Source organism: Pipistrellus hanaki (assembly GCF_964339955.1).
Source record: "Pipistrellus hanaki genome assembly, chromosome: 5".
Classification (NCBI taxonomy): Eukaryota; Metazoa; Chordata; class Mammalia; order Chiroptera; family Vespertilionidae; genus Pipistrellus; species Pipistrellus hanaki.
Window position 1 is genome coordinate 84,248,927 of NC_140507.1, and position 15,519 is coordinate 84,264,445.

The 15,519-nt window shown below is 60.2% G+C and overlaps 1 protein-coding gene across 1 annotated transcript; it reads left to right on the forward strand.

Moving 5' to 3' along the window:
* The first annotated feature begins 169 nt into the window (after positions 1 to 169).
* FHIP2B (FHF complex subunit HOOK interacting protein 2B) lies at positions 170 to 15,094 on the forward strand. Its single transcript, XM_084883795.1, has 17 exons — positions 170 to 419; positions 4,147 to 4,225; positions 7,187 to 7,356; positions 8,117 to 8,221; positions 8,318 to 8,437; positions 8,838 to 9,065; positions 9,152 to 9,348; positions 9,891 to 9,999; positions 10,144 to 10,220; positions 10,570 to 10,759; positions 11,538 to 11,683; positions 11,778 to 11,906; positions 12,045 to 12,135; positions 12,315 to 12,458; positions 12,804 to 12,944; positions 13,152 to 13,252; positions 13,486 to 15,094. Exons 1-17 carry the CDS (start codon positions 375 to 377, stop codon positions 13,622 to 13,624), a joined length of 2,211 nt encoding a protein of 736 aa, XP_084739921.1. The 5' UTR covers positions 170 to 374; the 3' UTR covers positions 13,625 to 15,094.
* The last annotated feature ends 425 nt before the right edge of the window (positions 15,095 to 15,519 follow it).

Genomic DNA, 15,519 nt, shown 5'->3' on the forward strand with positions numbered 1-15,519 from the left:
ACCCACCCCTGCCTCCCCCACCCCTCCCAGGCCGCCGCGCGCCCTGCTCCGGGGGGAAGGGTCGCGCTCTCGCGGCCACCGGCTCCCGAGGCGCCTGCGGGCTGGACCGTGCGCCCCGCGCGGCGCCCCCTTCCCTCCCCCCCCCCGTCGCCCTGGGGGATCGGCTCGCTTCCCACCGCGACAGGCCCGCGGGCCCGTTCGCCGGCCGGAGCGCCCCCGGCCCAGCCGGGGCGGAGCGGGCCGGGCCCCGCCTCCCTCCGCCGCGGGGCCGCCCCTGCGCCGGGAGTGCGGCCGCCGAGGAGCCGGAGCCGGAGCCGGAGCCGGAGCCGGAGCCGGAGCCCGAGCCGAGCCGAGCCGAGCCGAGCGGCGCCGCCATGCTGAGCCGGCTCGGGGCGCTGCTGCAGGAGGCCGTGGGCGCGGTAGGCCGGGCGGGGGCGCGGGCCGGGGCGGAGCCGGGAGCGGGCGCAGGCCGCCCAGGAGGGACCCCACCGGGCCCCGCGCCGCCCGTCCTGCCGCTCCAGCCGCTCCTCTCCGCCGCGCCGCCCCCAGACTGCGCCGTCCCGCCTCTGCCTGAGTGCTTCCTGTCTGTCCTCCCTGCCCGGCTCCCAGCCCCCCTCCCCCCGCTCCCCGGGGCCCGGGGGGACCCCTCAGCCTCTTCCTCCCGGTCCCCAGGTCCCCGCCTCTGTCTCCCCCACCCCTTCCGACACACACGCCTCACTTCCTGCGTGCGCCCTGGGCTTAAAGCCTGCCCGCCCCGCCGCGGGCCCTCCCCTCCGCCCGAGTGCGGAGTGCGGGCCTGCTGGGCCTGGCCCCGGCGAGAGGGCTCAGACAGTTTGGTGGGGGGCCCTGGGCCTCGCCCTGGAGCAGCTTTGGGGGGACCCTGGCCCCGGAGCAGCCTGCTGCAGGTTCCCAGTGTGTGTCTCACATTGCCCTAGCCTTGAGTCCTTGAGTCCGCGGAAGCCAGCCAGCCCCTGTGGGGCCCGGGCAGCAGCCCTGTGGGAAGGCTGTATTGATGTCTTACATTCCATTAGTGTGTGTTTTTGCTATGTTCTGTTGGGGGTGGAGGCTGGCCAGAGGCAGCCCACTTCGTCAGGAAGATAAAAGTTCAGTTTAGATAGGGAAGGTGGAGGCCCCGGCTTCCAGTAACGCTGGCCAAGAACCTGTTGTCTGTGAAGTTAACAATTCTTTGGTCTCCACATAAACCCTCCCCTAAGTGACAAGTTTCGTGTATCAGATTTTCTCAGGAGAAACAACCTTGGATTCCACTCCCTTCCTCCTCAATTCAGAGCTTGTTATGAATGAGAAGAGCCTCAGCCTTCAGCAAACTTGGGAAGTGAAAGTTCTTTCCTCACCGGCCCCACCTGCCCCAGCCGGGCCCTCCCAGATGTCCCGGGGCCTGGGAGGGGCTCCATACTGTAATCTCTCCTTCCCCTCCTCCCTGTCCCAGTCCAGACGGCTGTCGTCTCCGAAAGGGATCTGACAAACTACTTTTTACCTCTCACGGACAGCTCCATGCGGAGGGCCGGCAGACCAGACCTTCGCCCTAGGAAGTGGATTTCTAAATTTCAGTGTCAGAGGCTGGATGAAATATTGGTGGTCAAGGGAGATACTTTCAGGCAGCTGGTCTTCTTCAGCCACACCCTAGAAGTTTAACGGACCCTGTGTGGCCCTCGGGAGAGCTGGGAACCCCCCTTTTGCTTGCACCCCCACATCTTGCACATACTAGTAGGTCTCCCCCTGGCCTGGGTCACCAGGGTAAGACCCCAGCAAGTTGCTTACCTCCTTGGTAAGGAGGGAGCATGCTGCTCTTTCCTGCCCTCTCCTGACAGAAAATAGAGTTACAATCCTTCTCTTGAAATAGAAATTTAGAATGGGTTCTTTGGTCTCGAGTTAGAGTAGCTAACCATGGTCTCAGGTATATAATATCCCCCTGCTTTCTTCTCTCTAATGGGCTGTTTTGGCTAACCTGCATTCTCCTAGTCCTACGTTTATTTTTACTGGATTAGTTAGTTAGTTAGCTAGTTAAGCCAGTGCAAGGTTTTCAGAAACGATGAATGAATTTTGGGGTTCAATGAGCCCCGTTACAAACTTGTGAAATAATTGTAGTGTTGTTCAAGGGTCAGAAGGCATTCCAAGAGACAAGGAACAGGGTCTTGAAGGGCTTGCTGAGTCATTTTTTTAAAAAATTTCTTTATTGATTAAGGTATTATATATGTGTCCTTATTCCCCCATTACCTCCCACCTCCCATTCATGCCCCCACGCCCCCTGTTGTCTGTGCCCATTGATTAGGCTTATATGCATGTTGCTGAGCCATTTAGTAAATATTAACAAGTAGCCACCATGTGTGTGCCCCTGCCCCCCAGGATGCTAATGGTCTGGTAGAGAGATGACTGCTAACCCAGCGATAATAGAAGGTGGCGAGGTGGTCATACACCGTGTGTTTGGGGCGACGGTGGGAGTTGTCACTCTAGTAAGGGCTGTGAACCGCACAACTAATTTTAAAAGAAGACAAGAGTGGGCAGCCGAGGCCTCAGCTTCAGCGTTCCCGCTTCCTCCCCCTGTCGGAGTGGTCTTCAGAGCGTTCTTCTTGCCCTCGTTTCCTACACACCACTGCCAGGTGGCTCTTCCTGAAACACGGCTCTGGCGCTGTCAGGGTCCTGCTCCCGATTGCCTGCAAATGTATACCTCTCCATCTCCTTGGCTTGGCATTGAAGGCTCCAAAACCTCACCCATCCATCCTTGCCCCAGACACAGAGCACCTTCTGCAGGAAACGCCTTTCCTGTCTCTGATCGTTGAACTCTCACGCAGTTCTTCCAGTTTGGGTTCCTGGTGACCTCAGCATCCTCTGCTGGCAGCGGCTCCTCTTTTCCCCCCGAGGTCACGGTCCCACCTTTCCCGTGTTCTCGCCTCGCCCTGCCTTCTGCAGCGCAGTGGCTCAGTGTGGCTTTGTGGTCTCTTCTCCTTTGTGGCCCTGGATCGGGGACAGCCCCGTCTTGCCGGTGACATGCAGCATGGTGTTGTGTGTGTAGCAGGAACTGGGAGATACTTCCGGCATCGATGAAGGGAGGAGATAGGGAGTTCTGTGGTGCAGGAAGGTTAGAGGGGGATGCAGACAGGGCTCTGTGGAGCCGGCCCTCCGAGGACCGGCCGGGGGGGGGGGGGAGGGGGGGCCCTTAGGATCTGGCTGAGGAGTGGCCTGAGCAAAGATCCAGAGTCGAAATGAGCACCTTTGCAGAGCGACCGCCTGGTTGTGTATTTTTGCCCTGCAAACATTGACTCTGCAAGGAATGAGAAGAAATGCCCTTTGGGGGCAGTTCTTAGGGGAAGTGCTCGTTATTACCATACCAGCCAGACCTGAGAGATGGCGAGAACACTGGGAAAGGGGAGGTGTAGAGCAGAGTCCCCCGTGGCCCACAGGAGGAGCTGGAGGAGGCGTGGATGGGAGCAGAGCTAGCTGAGGAGGAGGAGCTGGAGGAGGCGTGGATGGGAGCAGAGCTAGCTGAGGAGGAGGAGCTGGAGGGGGTGTGGATGGGAGCAGAGCTAGCTAAGGAAGAGTCAGGGCCGCACAGCCCGAGCTTGGACAGAAGCAGCCCGTACCGTATAAGTAAGGCACTTCCTTAAGGTGATGCTACTGTTGCCTGTCTGGCTGAACCGAGCCTGGATGGCCTTGAACCAGCTTTTCGTAGACCCTCAGATTCAGAGGGATCTGAAAACTTGGTCTTTCGCGTGTGTTCCAGCCGTGCCATTTTGCTTTTGTTGTTTTGGGGGTGCACGCCTGTTCTCCTGTGTGTACCTCTGTTGTAGGAGAGCCTCTGATGTGCTGAAATTATCTGTTTCTCTGATGTGTCCACCAGCCTTCTTAGTTTCTCCGGGCCAAGGACTATGGAACCCTGACCTGTGGCAGGGGCGCCGTGATTCCAGCAGGGAGCGGGGTCTGGGAGAGATGCCCCGGCACTGTCGGCAGCAACAAGGATGTGCCCTGGAGGAGACGTGTTACTATTCCTTTTGAGAACCCACGATCGCAATGCCTCCCCGCATCCTAGCACTGACCCGGCAGCTGGCAGATAGGGGAATGTCCATTCCTGGGAGTGAGGGTGGCGGCGGAGCCGTGGTCACACAGGCTATGTGTCTGCTCTCTCCGCAGTGGGAGCCCACCATCGACCTTCTGGAGGCGTTTGTGGAGCACTGGAAGGGCATCACGCACTATTACATCGAAAGCACAGGTTGGAGGAACTGGAGGGACAGGATGGGCAGAGGCACCGGGCAGCTCAGAGGTGCAGGGGCCCCGGGGAAGTGACAGCTGCTGCCCGGGAGTTCAGAGTTCGGACGTTTTGCGAGGGAGCTCTGTGAGGTGGGAGTGGGATCGAGGGGGAGGGGGCTCTCGCGGGCCCACCCTGCAAGGCAGAGGTTGAGCTCCACTTGCCCCCGTCTTCCAGCCGGGTCGCCCAGGCCTTCAGTCTCCAGGTGCCTGTGGCCAGGGCTTCCTGATTGAAAAAGCAGTCAAACAGCCCAAGCCACTTTGGCTCAGTGGATAGAGCAGACCGAAGGGTTGCAGGTTTGATTCCAGTCAAGGGCATGTACCTCAATCCTGGGCCCTGGTTGGGTCCCCTGTGGGAGGCAACTAAGTAATGTGTCTCTCTCACATTGATATTTCTCTCTGTCTAACCCCCTCCTTTCCACTTTATCTAAAAATCAATGGGAAAATATCCTCATGTGAGGATTAACAAAAAAGAAATTGAACAAATGTCTCTTTTCCCTCAGCCAACTTGGAGGGGAAGGGGGAGAACAAAAACCAAAGCTTATAAATACCGTGTCCTTCTCCCCACGCTGACACACCAGGGATCCAACGCCTTGCTCACTGGGAGATGGAATCTGATTGGTTGCTTTGTAGTCGGTGTGCTGGCATTGGTGGATGCACCCTGATGGCCGTGTAACCTGTCCTGCATCCCTAGCTTTCCCCTCCTGGAGTTCAGATTGGGATTCACTTCCAGCTTACCCCGTCCTGAAAGCTTTGTTTCCAGCCTGAGCAGCCCAAGAAACTAGAAAATTGCCTTGGACTGTCCAAGGGCCTCTGCAGCCTCTGTTAGAGCAGGTTCCTCAGGCTCCCACTGTGGACGTCTGGAGGGTCACTCTTCGTGGTACGGGCTGTGGGAGTGCACTGCAGTATATTTAGTCCCAACTCTGATCTCTAGCCATGAGAGGCCAGTACCCTCCCTGCTTATGTGTCAACCAAAACTCTCTCCGGAGATGACAAATGTCCCCTGGGGACAGTGCATGCCCCCAGTTGAGAACAACAATTTTAGACTGATCGTCTCTCTTTTTTCATTGAAATATAATTGACATATCTACACTAATAAAAGGGGAAATGCAAATTGTCTGTGCCTTTGTGACACTCACCAGCCAATCAGGAGTGAGTATGCAAATTAACCCAACAAAGATGGCAGGTTAATTTGCAGACGCCCAGCTGCAGGGGGGTGGGATGCTTGTGTTGTCACCATGGCATGGGCCTCTGGGCGGAGAGGGAAGGCAGCTCTGGGCCAGAGCGAAGGCAGTGCTGGCATCCAGGGAAAGGAAGGCCCATTCTTGCACGAATCTTCGTGCATCGGGCCTCTAGTAACATTATGTTAGTTTCAGTTGTATAATATATTGATTCCATATATGGGTAGATTGTGAAATGATTATAGTAAGTCTCACTAATATCCATCACCACGTGTAGTTATAATTTTCTTTTTCTTGTGATGAGAAAAATCTTATAACTTAACAACTTTCAATTATACAATACAGTGCTGTTAACTATAGCCACCACTCTGTATATTACACACCTAGGACTGATTTTATAACTGCACGTTTGTACCTTTTAGTTCAAAGAGCCCCAGCTCCCCAGGAGAGCAGTAAGGGATCCAGAACCTACTCAGAACCATCTGGGGCTTTGCCTGGGCCTACCCCATTAATTTCCGAACAGTCCCTATGCCAGAGGTACCGGAGCGGATGAGGCAGCTGCCTTGCTCAAGAGCCTGTGCTTCTACAAAAAGCTAGGGGGTGCTCCAGTGCCAAAGTACGAAAACTTCCTTTTAAAAACCACTTGAGCCTCTGCAGCTCTAAGACTAACCAGCCTCTCCTTCGGGGCCCTCTGTGGTACCGCAGGTTTTTTAAAAATATGTCTTTATGATTTTTAGAGAGAGGAATAAAGAGATAGAAACATCGATGAAAGAGAAATGTCGATCGGCTGCCTCCTACACATCCCTCCTGGGGATCAAGCCTGCAATCCGGGCATGTACCCTGACCAGGGATTGAACCAGTGACTTCCTGGTTCATGGGTCGATGCTCAACCACTGAACAATACCGGCCGGGGATCTTTTTTTCTGCTTTTTTTTTTAAAAAGTAGAGTATTGCCTTCTGTGAGTGTAAAAGAGACACACAGGCCCCTGATTATCTGTTGGGAAGGTGCTAGGAGACAGATTCTGAATTACATGACAGAGTCCCTGGGCCCACAGCTTCTCACTCAGGCCCTCAGCTGCCCGCAGCCCTGGCAACCATCCTCGGCAGCCGCAGGGTTTGGACAAAACTGATGCTCTTCCCTATGATAAAAAGCAGGGCATGCAAACATGCTCAGAGTTGAATCCTGGGCCTCATTCTAGAAAGTCTTTGTGTGTTGTGTGTGTGTGTGTGTATGTTTTTTTTTATTGATTTCAGAGAGAGGGAGAAGGAGATAGAGAGATAGAAACATCAATTATGAGAGAGAATCATTGTCAACTCGGGCATATGCTCTAAAGAGGAATTGAACTGTGACCTGGTTCATGGATCACGCTTCTGTGTTTTTATTTATTTATTTTTTTAAAATATCCCATTTCCACTTTGCTTTTAAAAAAATATATTTTATTGATTTTTTACAGAGAGGAAAGGAGAGGAAAGAGAGTTAGAAACATCGATGAAAGAGAAACATCGATCAGCTGCCTCCTGCACACCTCCTACTGGGGATGTGCCCATAACCAAGGTACATGCCCTTGACCAGAATCAAACCTGGGACCCTTCAGTCTGCAGGCCGATGCTCTATCCACTGAGCCAAACCAGTCAGGGCTTCTTTTGTGTTTTTAATATGGAGGCATGAACTGTGAACTTCTGCTTCCGTAGAGCCAGAGTGCTCACCTTCTCCCCACTCACCCTCTTTCCTGACCCTGGGCTAGATGAGAGCACCCCGGCCAAGAAGACGGACATCCCCTGGCGGCTGAAGCAGATGCTGGACATCCTGGTGCACGAGGAGAGGCAGCAGGCGGCGGGCGAGGCGGGGCCCTGCCTCGAGTACCTGCTGCAGCACAAGATCCTGGAGACCCTGTGCACGCTGGGCAAGGCCGAGGTGCGGCCCGGAACCTCCGGTCCCAGCCCGGCCCTGTGCCAGGCTCTCCCCCGTGCTCCTCCAGCCCCAGTCTTCCCCCCCACCCCCCCCACCCCCGTGCTCCTCCAGCCCCAGTCTTCCCCCCCACCCCCCCCCACCCCCGTGCTCCTCCAGCCCTAGGCTCTTCCCCCGTTCTCCTGCAGCCCCAGGCTCTTCTCCTGTGCTCCTCCAGCCCCAGGCTCTCCCCCTGTGCTCCTCCAGCCCCAGGCTCTCCCCCTGTGCTCCTCCAGCCCCAAGCTCTCCCCCTGTGCTCCTCCAGCCCCAGGCTCTCCCCCTGTGCTCCTCCAGCCCCAAGCTCTCCCCCTGTGCTCCTCTAGCCCCAAGCTCTCCCCCTGTGCTCCTCCAGCCCCAGGCTCTCCCCTCTGTGCTCCTCTAGCTGGAGGGACACCGGGCAGGGCCGGCCCAGGGCACAGCCACCCCCTCCCTGCTCACTGCTCGTGGCATGGAGGTAGAGGAGAGGCTCCCTCTTAGTCAGCCGTCACTCAGCAAGGATGTGCTGAGGACCAGGCGTGTGTGAGGGGACACAGCGGCGGTTAGGACAGAGCCCGTGTGTTCAGAGACAACTAGATTATGGAGAAAAATGCAGTGGGGAGGGGACCGGTTCCCACAGTGAGGGAAGGCGGCTTGCAGAGAAGGTGCCCGCCCCCCCGGGCAGTGGAGGAGGGCAGTGTTCCGAGGGGCACGGCCCCCCTCCTGACCAGCCCTCCACTCTGCCCCCCAGTACCCGCCTGGCATGCGGCAGCAGGTGTTCCAGTTCTTCAGCAAGGTTCTGGCCCAGGTCCAGCACCCGCTCCTGCATTACCTCAACGTCCACAGGCCTGTGCAGGTGAGGGGCCGGGAGGCCAAGGGGTGGTCTGGGGGTGCGGCCCCCTCTCTTCCCTGCCTCGCAACCCCCTCTGTTTCTCTGCTACTCCCCTTCCAGAACCTTCTCCGGCTCGGGGGAGCTCCCGGATCCCCCACGGAAAAGGAAGAGGTGCAGTTCACCACCGTCCTCTGCGCCAAGATCCAGCAGGATCCAGCCCTGCTCACCTACATCCTGGAAGTGAGTGTCTGTAGCGGACAGAAGGGGAGGGGCCCAGACCCCACCCCACAGAGGCACTCAGGGCGCCTCCCCTCCTGCTCCCTGCCGAGCCCCTAACCGTGCCCCAGGGGCCCAAACCGGTTTGGCTCAGTGGATAGAGCGTCGGTCTGCCGACTGAAGGGTCCCTGGTTCGATTCCTGTCAAGGGCATGTACATTGGTTGCGAGCACATCCCCAGTAGGGGGTGTGCAAGAGGCAGCTGGTCGATGTTTCTCTCTCATCGATGTTTCTAGCTCTCTATCCCTCTCCCTTCCCCTCTGTAAAAAAAATCAATAAAATATATTATATTTTAAAAACAGTTCCCGAGGGGCAGCTTGGGGAGTGGCTCCCCCAGGCCCGCCTCACCCAGCCTCCTTTTGCAGGGTAAAAAAACTGTCGCTCAGAAGAACGCCTCCAAAGAGTCCACCGCCCTGCCTGGAGAGCCGGCCAGTATCGAGGACAAGGACCATCCCCACAGCAAGGCCCCTGACGGGGGTCCCTGTGGGGCCGGGGCCCTGACCGCCCAGCTGCCTGCTGAGACCCAGCAGCCCGACGAGGGGGTTGGAGAGAACAACCTCATCACCTCCCTGGTCGGCCTGTGCAAGAGCAAGGTGCTGGGCCGGGTGGACGCGGGGCGGAGCCCGGGGACTCGGCAAGGCACAGGCACGGGTCCTGAGGTGGAACCCCTGCCCCCCAGAAAGGCCGTGTGGCTCTGAAGGCCCAGGAGAACCTGCTGCTCCTCGTCAGCGTGGCTCCCCAGGCGGCCGCCACCTACCTGGTGCGGAGCAGCCCTTGCTGCCCTGCGATCGTGAAGCACCTCTGCCAGCTGTACCAGGCCTTGCCCACCTTCCTGGACCCTGCAGACATCGCTGCTCTAGAGGGCATCTCCTGGAGGTAGGCACGTGGCCAGGGAGGCGGAGCTGCATGTGCGGTGGCTGGCAGCCCTGTCTGTCCTCCGGTGGCCGGTTCCCCTTGTTTTCCAGGAGGGATGGGGACCCCTGCTGGCACCTCCTTCCCAAGGTCGCAGCCCACCCTGGGGGCCTTCTCACCCACCAGAGAAGCATCACTTTTGCTTCTACCCACAAAACGCCCCAGAGAACCGACCACCCTGCCGGAACCGGTTTGGCTCAGTGGATAGAGCGTCGGCCTGCGGACTGGAAGGTCCTGGGTTCGATTCCGGTCAAGGGCATGTACCTTGGTTGCAGGCACAAACCCAGTGAGGGCTGTGCAGGAGGCAGCTGGTCGATGTTTCTCTCTCATTGATGTTTCTAACTCTCTGTGCCTCTCCCTTCCTCTCTGTAAAAGATCAATAAAATATATTAAAAAAACAAAAACAAAAAGTGATCACCCTCCCCACCTGCAACAGAGGCTCCAGGGCAGGGGGAGAAAGGGCCCGGCTTCCTTCTGGAACAGCCCCCTCGCTCTCCCTCCCGCAGGTTACCCAGTGCCCCGTCGGATGAGGGTAGCTTCCCGGGCAAAGAGGCGCTGGCTGCCTTTCTGGGCTGGTTTGATTACTGTGACCACCTCGTCTTGGAGGCACACCCGGTGAGTCACACCGCCCTCATCTCTGTCTCCCGGAGAGCCGCGGGGTTGTGAGCCGGGCAGCGCCCTCGGCTGCTGTGCGGGGTGCCGCGCACGGACAGTTATTTTCGGTGGGAACGTGTGTAAGACGTGCTCTCTGGTGCCCAGGTGGTGGCGGACGCCTTGGCAAAGGCCGTGGCGGAGAAGCTGTTCGTGGAGATTCTGCAGCCGCAGCTCCTACACGTGTGAGTCTGTGTCCAGGCCCCTCAGAGGTGGACAGAGTGTGGATCTAACCGCCCGCCCCGTCCGCCCCTTCCTGTCCCTACAGCCAGGGACCTCCTTAGCCAGCGTCCCATGCGTTTGTGGGCTCATTTGGCCAGGCCTACCCCAACACGCACGTGGCTCAGAGCCACCGTGGGCTAGCAGAGGCCTACGCCCTGGGACTCGGTGACCTCAGGAGGGGTGGGAGTGAGCAGAGACACACCAGCTGGAGACGGAAGGAAACCAGGAAGGGTTCCACCGCCCTCCCACTCACCCCCCTCCCTGTCCCTCTGGCCTCCCCTCCCTGCCTGGCTCAGCGTTCTGTCCACATAGGTCCGAGCAGAGCGTCCTGACCTCCACGGCCCTGCTGACGGCCCTGCTGCGTCAGCTCCGCTCCCCTGCGCTGCTCGGGGAGGCCGTGGCCTTCCTCCTGGGCTCGGAGCCATGGCCGGCGGCCCCCGAGGACAGCCCCCGCTCCCTGTGCGCCCACCTCGTCAGGCACTGCGACCACCTCTCGGATGAGGTGAGCTGGAAGCCCTGGGCTCTCCTCCATACTCCCTCCCTCTCCCCCCTCCCCCGCCAGAGGGGCTCCCCGAGGCCTCCCATCTCCGTCAGTGGTCCCCGTGGCTCTGCCTTGGAGGCGCTGAACCCCTCCCCACCAAAAAGAAACCGTGATGGTAGCCAGACGGCTCCTGTCGCACCGATGTTGTCGGTGACCACACGCTGGCCAGTCTGCACGCTGCTTCTCCGTTCATGGGACGTTTTGCAGGCTGCTGGCCCCTCGGAGATGCGTGAGACCAGCACTCCGTTTTTCGGACATCGAAACCGAGGCCCAGAAAAGCCCCTTTTTCTTGCCTGTTATTGCGCATCAAGTTAATAATGGAGCCAAGCCGAAACCGGTTTGGCTCAGTGGGTAGAGCGTCGGCCTGCGGACTGAAAGGTCCCAGGTTCGATTCCGGTCAAGGGCATGTACCTTGGTTGCGGGCACATCCCCAGTGCGGGGTGTGCAGGAGGCGGCTGATCGATGTTTCTCTTTCATCGATGTTTCTAACTCTCTATCCCTCTCTCTCCTTCTCTGTAAAAAATCAATAAAATATATTTTTAAATAATAGTAATAATAATGGAGCCAAGACTAGCCAGACTCCTGATTCCCAGGCCACCACCCATCCACTGCCCCCAAAACCTACCGGGGAGGGAGGGATCCCCTTCTAGGGGGACTTTTCTTACTGGGTGAGCCGACTCCCGGCGCCCCTGGAAGCCGGGGCAGGAAGGGGCGTCCTGCTGACCCCTTCTTGCCCCAGATCAGCATCGCCACGCTGCGTCTGTTTGAGGAGCTGCTCCAGAAGCCGCACGAGCACATCATCCGCAGCCTCGTCCTGTGCCACCTGGAGGGCCGCCTGTACGCCGCCCGGGGCTCCCAGGAGCCCGAGAGCTACGAGGACAATCTGTGAGTGAGCCCCGGGCCCCGCCCCAGCCCTCAGCACCCCACGCTCTGTCTTTCGTTGGTTCTTCGGTGCCATGCACGTGTACCCCGGCCACAGAGACCTGGAGGAGGACCCCTACTTCACCGACGGCCTCCTGGACGCCGGCTTCCAGCCCTCTGCCAAGCCCCACCCGGCCCCCGCCACCAACTCGGACGGCAAAACGGCGGTAACCGAGATCGTCAACAGGTAGCGGCAGGTCGGGAAGTCTGAGCCACGTGGGTTGGCTCTGCCTTTGGCCATGACTCTGAGGGGTGCAGCCCGGAGCTGGGTGAGCGTGGCACCAGGGGGGGGCGCCCCCCCACACCGAGGGTCCTTGTCTCTCAGCTTCCTCTGCCTGGTTCCCGAGGAAGCCAAGACCTCCGCCTTCCTGGAGGAGACGGGATACGACACCTACGTCCACGATGCTTACACACTGGTGAGCGCTGAGGCCTCCGCCAGGGCCCACTCCTCGCCCCTCAGAGGCTCCTCCCTCTGTGGGCTCCGCCAGGGCCCCCCAGCTCCAGCCACGAGCCCCGAGTCCACCTTCCCGTGTGGCCCACTGCGTGCCAGGGCCCCTGGCCCTGGGCCTCCTCTCAGCTCCCCCTCCCGCTCCAGTTCCAGGAGTGCAGCTCCCGAGTCGGCCCCTGGGGCTGGCCCCTGGCCCTCACGCCGCTGGACCCCCAGGAGCCGGAGCGGCCCTTCTTCGAGGGGCACTTCCTCCGGATGCTGTTTGACCGCATGTCCCGGATTCTGGAACAGGTAGCCAGCAGGGCCGGGCGCCAGCCGGAGGGCGGGGCCCACGGTGGCACCCCAGGTGGGTGCCTCTGGAGGAGCAGGGGGTTGAGTCGTCGTCGTCGGTTCTTCGGCTCCACGGCCCCCTCTCCCCCCCCTTTCCCCAGGCGGGAAGCCCCGTCTCGCCTCTGCTCCACACGCCCTAACATGCTCTGGCCCTCCGCCCCGGGGATCCATGACACACACACATCATGTGAGCCTCCCACCCCCGCACACGCTCACACTGGCCAGGCGCCTTTCTGGGGGAGTGCAGAAATGCTCACCACCCACCCCCCCTAACAGCCCCGGGTTTGCCCACCATGTTCCCTGCAGCCTTACAGCCTGAACCTGCAAGTGACCTCAGTCCTGTCCCGGCTCGCCCTCTTCCCCCACCCGCTTATCCACGAGTACCTCCTGGACCCCTACATCAGCCTGGCCCCCGGCTGCAGGAGCCTGTTCTCTGTGCTCGTCCGGGTAAGGGTGCCAGGGAGAGTGTCCGTAGTGGGCAGGGAGGGAGGGGACGGGGCAGGGGCTTGGGAGCTGCAGAGGTGGGGACCCCGGTCAGTGCCAGGGGGAGGGCACGGGTACCCACCACCCTGCCGTCTGCCACGGGGCAGCAGAGCCATGGGACCTCGCTTGCATGTCACTGGCCCCCACCTCGGTCCTCTTGTTCCTCTCTAGGTGATTGGGGACTTGATGCAGAGAATTCAGAGGGTACCCCAGTTCCCAGGCAAACTGCTCCTGGTGCGCAAGCAGCTGATGGGTCATATTCCTGGGGAGCAGTAAGTAACCGAGAGAAGTGGGTGCCTGGGGCAGAGCCCTGGGTGGGAGGGCAGGTGCTTGGGGTGGAGGGAAAGGGGGGCGCACGGGTCTCAGTCCTTAGCGCAGAGGGCCCGCTGCTGAGCTCTGTTCTCACTCGGATCTGCCACTGGGTTATGCCTTAGAGACCCTGGGAGGTCACATGGGGGGCACATACCCGCGACCTCCCAGCCATGACTCTGTGCTCTCCCCTCAGGCTGGACCACCAGACCCTGCTCCAGGGCGTGGTGGTGCTGGAGGAATTCTGCAAGGAGCTGGCTGCCATTGCTTTCGTCAAGTTCCCCCCACAGGGTCCTCACCTGCACCTCCCCCCAGCCCCGGAAGGACACGTCTGAGCCGGGAGCATGACGGGAGGGGAGACTCCTGTTCTCACCTCTGCCCGGAGCTGCCTCCCCTCCCGCCTGGCACAGCCGCCGCCACCCTTCGCCCGGGGCAGGGGCCTGGCTCTGTCTCCTCTGTGTCCGGGGGCCTCTGCCTCTGTGGAGGCCTGGGCTTCGGCCCCCAGGTCACCTCAAGGAGACCTTGGCTCGTTGACTACACCAGGCTGGGCTTCAGGAAGTGCGTCTCCCAGGCACCAGAGCCCAGGAACAAGAGGCAGCCTCCCGGGCAGCACAGTGTCTCCCCGGGGGAGCTGGGTGACGGCCAGGGGAGTGTCGGAACCCAGACGCTCCTGAGTCCTGTGCCCGTCACCTGCCTCTACAGGCCATGTGTGGCCGAGGCCAAGACCTATGATTTAGTCCCGTGGGCACAAGGGGTGTGAGCTGAGGGCCGATCAGGACTGTAGGTCAGACAGACGAGGGCAAGGGGCCCCAGACTCGGTCGCACTAGGTACCATAGATTCCGCTAAGACTTGACATTTTTTTCCTCTCCTGCCTTCTTGACTGAACCCTGGTGGAAGGGGCAGCGGCTGGCAGGGGTAGCCCCCTCCTCTGGCCTGGCCCTCCCGGAGACTTGTTGCAAAATCCCCAACCGCCTCGTGGCAAGAGGCCAAAGCATGCTCCGCGCCCAGGCGGGGGCAGCCGCTAATGAGAACCTTGATGCAACTCCGCCAGGGCGGGCGAGGGCCCGGGGAGCCGGGGGCCGGTGCCAGGCTCCGGCTCCAGCTGGTTTCTCTGGCGCCTTCTGAACCCGTCTCGGCAGGTCCACCGCACCTGGGCAGAGGGGCTGGAGCCTGGGGGAGGCCGGGCCCGGCCCACGGCGTTCTCGATGGAATGCCCTCCCAGGGGAGCGAGGGAGCTCAGGGTACAGACGAGGCCACGATGCCCACCTGCCTGCAGGCCCTTAGGCCTGGCAGGGAGGGGCAGGGGCCCTGATATTCTCCCTGCGTGCCCTCGGAGGCTGGGGCCGCCACCCCTCCCGGCCCGAATCTGTCTCGACCTGCAGGAACACACAGGCGGCGCCAGGCATTACCTCACAGCAGGACTGCAGTCGCTGGCTTCGCTCCTGGGCAAGGAGGAGCAGGCCAGAGCCCCTTTTGCTTCCTTTTCCTGCCCATGCCGCTCTGGAAGCCAGCCGCGGGTTGCCAGGAGGTGACATGAAAGAGGAGGAAACCCGGTGACCTCTACCTCTCCCACATTCCTCCCGGCTGGGGAGGACTGACCTGCTGTGCCGAAGGACACCGGGCGTGTGCGTGCCTGCGCTGTGCACGCGGGCGTGGGCGTGGGTGTGGGATGGGAGCGAGCTCGGTGGGCAGACTGGGTCTGGACTCTGTGAAAATGTCACAGGCACGCCCCTCCTCGATGCACTGCGGCATCCTCACTGTGTGCCCCCGGCCACCGCGGCAATAAATGGTGTGGTTGCGTGGACACAGCTGCCCTGTTCTCCTCCGCCCTTCGCGTCTTTTCTGCCCAGGGCTCCGCTGCTAATTTGGGCCCATCTTCCTCCCCAAGGAAGACAAATTAAGTTCCTTTTTGAGCGCCGGAGTGGAGGGGTTGGCGGTAAACAGACAGGCTCTGGCAGGGCAACTCTGACGTTCCTCGGCGCCTGCCAGGAACAGCGGCTCTTGGCCAGGCAACACTATTTCTGCCCGGTTTGCCCACAACTGAGGGCTGGCCAGCCCCAGAGACACCCTGGGGGAGCGGGCCATCTGCAGCGTCTGCGTGCAAGCCTCACGTTGGGTGCTCAGGTGGTCAGCTGTATGGCTGCTTTTGTGAAAAGCAGGCCTGCTGCTTTAAAAAGCGTGTCCCTGAGTGTGGAGCTTCTGAGGGAGTCACTGAGAATGTGCCAGGCA

Coding starts and splice junctions, on each gene's coding strand:
- FHIP2B (XM_084883795.1), top strand. CDS start 375: ATGCTGAGCCGGCTCGGGGCGCTGCTGCAGGAGGCCGTGGGCGCG. Junction 9,349..9,890: donor CTAGAGGGCATCTCCTGGAG/GTAGGCACGTGG, acceptor TCCCTCCCGCAG/GTTACCCAGTGCCCCGTCGG. Junction 12,136..12,314: donor TCCACGATGCTTACACACTG/GTGAGCGCTGAG, acceptor CTCCCGCTCCAG/TTCCAGGAGTGCAGCTCCCG.